This window comes from Cinclus cinclus, unplaced genomic scaffold (genome assembly GCF_963662255.1).
Source record: "Cinclus cinclus unplaced genomic scaffold, bCinCin1.1 SCAFFOLD_153, whole genome shotgun sequence".
In the NCBI taxonomy this organism is placed as follows: domain Eukaryota; kingdom Metazoa; phylum Chordata; class Aves; order Passeriformes; family Cinclidae; genus Cinclus; species Cinclus cinclus.
In genome coordinates this window covers 80,384-86,498 of record NW_026912143.1, presented here as the reverse complement: position 1 = coordinate 86,498, position 6,115 = coordinate 80,384, and the positions used below count along the sequence as shown (strand labels likewise).

General features: G+C 55.5%; 1 protein-coding gene across 1 annotated transcript; it reads right to left on the bottom strand.

Annotated features, from left to right (window-relative positions):
- Nucleotides 1-888: 888 nt before the first annotated feature.
- LOC134057479 (serine/threonine-protein kinase pim-1-like) lies at nt 889-3,273 on the bottom strand. Its single transcript, XM_062514457.1, has 5 exons — nt 2,773-3,273; nt 2,633-2,683; nt 2,071-2,437; nt 1,252-1,431; nt 889-995 (listed from the first exon to the last, which is right to left on the bottom strand). The coding sequence occupies exons 1-5, from the start codon at nt 3,271-3,273 to the stop codon at nt 889-891; spliced, it is 1,206 nt and encodes a 401-aa protein (XP_062370441.1).
- Nucleotides 3,274-6,115: the final 2,842 nt, after the last annotated feature.

The following is a 6,115-nucleotide window of genomic DNA, read 5'->3' as shown; positions in this document are numbered from 1 at the left end:
GAGGAAGGCCCAACCCTAGATGCCAGGGAAAAACCCACCCACAGGTGAGAGAAGCCCATGCTTTCTCCCTTTTCCCCTGCACTGGCCCCACAAGTCATGGTGATCCCAAAGCAAGCAAGGGCAGTGGAGCAGCCCAAGCCCTTCCTTGCCTGCCAAGGAAAGCAGCCATGCCCAGTTCTGGAGTCCCACCTCACTCCCACCATGGGGCTTTGTTTGTGTCGTGCTGGCTGCCCCAGCCCGGGGCACGGTGGGTGCTGGGGGCTGTTGGCAGGGCCAGGAGCTGACTCCCATTTCGTACCCACCCCAGCCCATCCCCCTGGCCCTGCCAAAAAGCAGCTTGGCAGATGACAGAAGAATCAGTTTTATCCTCCCCAGCAAAGGGGGAACCTTTGCTTCCTGGCCAGGCTGTGCAATGCCCAAATCTGGGAGCATCCCCCTGGGTCTGGACTCATCTGTAAATTCACTGTGGAGCCTGGCTTTGAAGAAGGTGCCAGAATCCAAGTCCATCTTCAGCTTGCCAGTGGCCAGGTGGAGGAAGAGGTTGTCATCCTTGATGTCATCTTCACTGTCTCCAGCAGCAGCAGCCCCACCTGCTACAGCTTCTCCAGGGGCTCCTTCTCCTTCCCTGGGGTGAGACCAGGCTCTCAGTGTTCTGCCCAGGGTCCAGCTGTCAGTGAACCAGGACAAGCCAAAGCAGCTCAGATGGTGGCCACCAGTGCTGGGCAGAGCAGCTCAAGGGCTGTGTGTTCCCACCTGATGACCCCTGTGCAGTGACACAGGCAGGACAAAAAAGTCTGGGCTTCTTTGCTTCTGATTGCCAAGGCCTGTGTGCAACTGGAACTTACCAGAGCCCTGCATCCAAGTGTGCCTGTGGCTCTCTCCCTTCTTCTATGGCAGGTGAATTTGCTGCATCCAAGGGTCACAAAACAGGTCTTCTAATGAGGGCCTTTCCATGTGGAGCATGGATAAGCACCATCTGATCAGATCTTGGCACTCTGGACAGAGAAACCAGAAACCACCGGTCAGTTGGAGGAGGCTCCAGTCTGCTTTGCCCCACTGTTCTCATGCTCAGGCTGTGCTGCATGTGCTCAGAGCTGGGCCTAAACCTTCCCATCAATTCTTTGTTTTGGAGGAGAGCAGGAGAGCAGGACATGTGCCACCTCCTCAGCAGCTGCCAGAGCGGGATGCTCACGAGCCCACTGCTGTCTCCCAGCACTGGTATTCCCCCTGTGCCCAGAGATGAGGATTCACCTTGAGAGACCTGTTGTGGCAGCGAGAGCTGATGGTTCCAGCTGATGTTCTGGCCTCTCCTGAAAGGGTGCTCCCCACAGACCATCTGGTGCAGCAGGATGCCCAGGGACCAGAGGGTAGCTGGCTTGCCATAGTACCAGCCAAAGTGGGTCCATTCTGGCGGGCTGTAGGACGGTGTTCCTATGGAATACAGATGGAATTCATCAGGGGGATGCTGCTGCTCCCAGAGCCTGGCCCCAGAATCCTTGGGCATGCTAGGGCTGCACCAGTGGCACATGGTGTGACCCCTTGCCTCTGGCCAGCACCTGGGACTTGTGTACAAACTTGGGGTTGGAAAAGGAGCCACTGGTGCTGGAAGAGTGCAGCAGAAGCCCTGGCAAGGCCTGACCATGACAAGGAAAAACCCACTCCGTGGTGGGGAAAATCCATGTCTTCATCCTCCCTGCCTGCATTGCCCCAAAAGACATTATGAGGACAAGGCAAGCAATGTGAGCACAGTAGTGCAAGCCCTTTCTCACCTGCCCACCAAAACAGCTGCTGCACAGGCTTGGACCCCCCCACAACCCACTACCCCCACCCACGGGTGTTTTTGTCAGGCTGGCTGCCCCAGCCCCAGTCCTGGACACAGTGGCTGGCAAATGGTGCCAGCAGGGCTGGAAGCTGGGCCCCCACCCACCCCAGTCAAAAGCAACTCAGATGAAGACTCAGTGCCATGACTGGCAGCAAAAAGGAGAGTCCCTGCTGCCACAACCAGGCTGAGCCCTGAGATGTTGGGCCAGGAGATGCTGGGACTGGGAACACAGCCCTGTGTGGGCTCACCTGTAAAGTGAGTGTAGGCTGTGTCCTGCAGGTAGGTGCCACAGCCAAAGTCAATCAATTTTGCCTGCCAGGTGGCCAGGTCAAGCAGGATGTTCTCCGGTTTGATGTCCCTGTGCAGGACCCCACAGCTGGTGCAGTACTGCATGGCCTCCAGCACCTGGCAGAACAGCTCCTGTGTCACCTCCTCTGACAGGAACCCCTGTGACCGAATGAAATGACAGAGGTCCTGACACCGCTCCGGGTGCTCCAGCACCATCAGGATGTCGTTGGGGAGCTCAAGCCACTCCAGCAGCTGGAGAACTCCAGGGAAGCCAGTGGACACCTTGTCCAGCAGCACGATCTCCACTGGTGCGCTGGTGCCATTGGACTGCAGGAGGACCACGATGCCGTCAGCGGGGCTGATGCTGTGCCAGGACTCGGGAAGCTCTCCCCCAGCACGGGATGCTCTGCTGGCCCCACACCCGCTCTCCCTCCAGGCTCTTGGCAGCTTCCACCCTTCCGTGCCTCTACTCATCCCATCCCAGCACGCCCCAGCTTCTCCCGCTGGTCCCCGCTCACTCACCAGCTTGCCCCAGTGCTGGATGTGGTTCCATGGCACCCTTTTGATGACCACCTGCAAGCCAAGGGCAACAGCAGGCTGAGCTCCTCCTCCTCCTCCTCCCTCCTCCTCCTCCTCTGCCTGCCACTGATCCCACCACTCACCAGAAGACCGTTCGAGAGCCGAGTCACCTCCCAAATGCTGCCAAAGCTGCCACACCCCAGCAGCAAACCGAGCTGGTACCGCTCCTTCGTGCCGTGCTGCGCCTCCCCTGCCAGCGAGACGCGGCTGTCAGCGCTCGGCCCGGGGCCAGACATGAGCCCTGAGCAACCCTCAGCCGCCCCGGGCCGGGCAGCCCCAGGTGTTCGCTCTTTGGAACGGGACAGCAGAGGCTCAGGGCCAGCGACCGCGCTGCCGAGCGGTGGAGCTGGGGCCTGGGAAACCGCAACACAGGCAGCAGGAGCAGCCGTGCCGTGTGTGTGCTCCACGGGCCCGGGAGGAGCCAGGACCAAGACCAGGACCGTGGCCAGGGCACACCTTGGGGCCAGGGCCAGGGGCCGGGGTTGGGGTCGGGGCCCATGTTGGGGCCGGGGCCGGGTCCGGGGCCGGTGTCGGGACAGGCGGAGCCAAAGGGAGGCGATGCCGCTCCACGCACTGATGTCCATCCAGCAGCACCACCGCCAGTACAGCCAGAGCCGGGTGGAGGTGAGACCGTGCCGGGATGGATGGGGATGGGGAAAGGGATGGGAAAGCCCCCCCTGGGGCCAGGGCAGCCCGAGGGCATGGCCCAGCTCGGAACTGGGAGATGGAGACTGGGAGAGGAGGGGGACCCAGGGAAAGAGAGACCGAGAGAGGCTGTGGGACTGCGGGAGAGGGAGAGGAGAGCCAGAGGGTCGACAAAATCGCTTCTGTCACTGCTGCTGCTGCTGCTGCTGCAACTGAAGCCCTGGGGCCGTTTGTCCCCATGTCTGTTTTTCTGTTGCCTTCTCAGCCCGTGCCAAGCCCTGCGTACGCCGGCGGCAGTCCCTGAACATTTTCTTCCCATGATAAAAACATCTTTCAAGCACAGGCATTCATGGCCAAGACTGGAATTGTGCCTCCAAAATTCTGTATATATGCAAGGGTAGCTCCCAGACAAAAGCTGCCAGGACTATGTAGGTTACTTTGGTTTCCTGAGGGCCAGCTCTTATCTGCCTTTGAAACACTGGGGCTCCCTACTTTCCTTCCTCCAGAAAAGAATTTCTTGTCCTGATGCCCATGGACAAAATTGGCATTTGGCCTCCCAGATTTGGTCTATCCAAGGATATCTCCCAGACAAATGCTGCCAAGACAAACAGGTCTGGCTTGCCTTGGCCTCTGGTGACTGTCTCTCATCTTCCTTCAAAACCTTGGGTTCTGAGGTTTCTCTCCTATAGAAAGGAACCGTCCTTCTTGTCCAGGGGCCCATGGCCTCAAGCATGTGACCATTTGATAGTGGTCAAAGGAGTGGACAAAGGAGTTAAGTGCTCAGTGGGCTGGAGACTGAGGACAGCAGAGGAGAGCCCAGGGAGGGATTGACAGGCAGTTTCAGAGGTGATGGATTTTTTGACAGAGAATATCCAGAGAAAGAAACAATTAATGCCAAGGGCAATTGTGGAGGCCCAGACTGGAAACAAGGAGAAAGGAATTTCTCTCCTAGAGCACGGCTGAGGTGCACCACATCCCCCAGAAGGTGCCTGGGCCAGCCCAAGGCACAGGCATGTGCAGCAGCTGAAAGGTTCTTCTGACTTGGACTCCTGGAAGGGTTTGTGCAATCTCCTCCTAGGCCCTGAGGTTCAAGGGCTCAGCACCAAATGCACCACGGGGCTCATTGGGACCAAGGAACTCCTGACAAACCACGGCTCTGCCTTGATTTCCCTCTGGTCTGGTGCAGTTCATCAGGAAGGTTTTCTGCTGCACTTCAGGAGAAATATCCATTCCAATTTTAAAGGGTGTATTTTATTACTGCTCCTTTTAGAGCAGAGGTGATTGCAGCACTCAGTGACTGATATTGATCCAGGGTCTCTCCTCAGCAGGTCTGGCCTGCTCAGAGAAGCTGTGCCTTGAGGTCTGACCCAGTGTGGACAACCTTGCTCCACATTCCCCAACTCCATCCCGTCTGTCCTTGCTCACCTGGGACCTGCTTTGCTTGGAGAACTGGCTGCACTCAGGCAAAGAGATGCTTTTCCTTTTTTTTTTAAGTACTCTGAAACTCCTAACTTTCCCCACTGCAAACAGACACACTCCTGGAAGAGACAGTCTGAAGTTTCCCTCATTTGCCTCACGACCGTCACAAGAAGACCCCGGTGAACCCCACTCGCTCCACACAGGAGTTTTCTGGTCTGGTTGGATTGGAACAGGACTTCTGGCCCGGCCGAGGTAGATGTTTACCAAATAACTGTTTGCAGGTGTGCTGTGCATGCTGTGCTGATCCATCATGGTACAGCGCTCTCCAGCAGACAATAGCCCAGACATGTCGGCACCTGCTTCTCTGAGCACACAATGGTCCATAAATCTGCCTCCCTCTTGGCCAGACATCACTCACTTTGAGAAAAGACTATAAAAAGGTGACTCTTTGGAGAAGCCTCTTGAGATCTCCCCACGGAAGGAAGACCCATCTATTGGCTGAAAACCACGAGGACGCCATCCCATCGTTGGTAGCTATTTCCCTTCTTCTCATTTCCCCTCTTTTCTCTATCTCTTTGTTTCCTTAAACTCTCCCCTCTATCAGATAACTGAATTGTTAGCATCAAATAAAATGCTATATTGGAACATACTATTGTCCCCCCGCTGTGTCTTTTATACCTCGAGATCAAAACGAGCCATCACGATCCCCCACCGGTACTGGCAGATCACGATATTAAATTGGCATCATGGACAGGATTCTGACAGACAGAAGGGGGGCAGGTTGTGTGCAGTCTGTAATAGGGGAAGGACGTCTTGCTCCAGCCACACCTAGCTGGCCACCTCCAAAGGGGTGAGCTTGTCTAGAAAGCAAGGGGGGCAAGTTCAGATTTCCCACAAACTGCACACACCCAGGTGAAAAACACCCCCACACTCATTTGAGGGCTCTGTCTGCAGAATTTCACTGAAGATCTCTTGGTGGAAAGACAGGACTGTTTTGTTGTTTTTATTGTGTTTTTGACTGCTTGGTGTAGTGAAGAGACAACCAGAGATTTGTACTGAAGGTAGTGCCTCCCAAGCAGCTTTGGTCTCCTCGCCCACACAGGGAAGTGAAGGAGAACACAGAGAAAAGCTGTGTGTGTGTGTGTGAGTGTAACTTAAGTGATATACCTCCCTGTAATGGTTTTTACTTGCCCCTTGAAAAAATGACTGAAAATTCCAGTGCAACAAATAAAGCTGCATTTTTTTCTTTATTAGCTATATAAAGTGCCAGACCCCCCTCAAGGAGAGGAAGAATGGGCACAAAATAATTGGTATAATTTAGAAAATGTGATTGATTGAATATGTTTTCCCATCAATCTGATA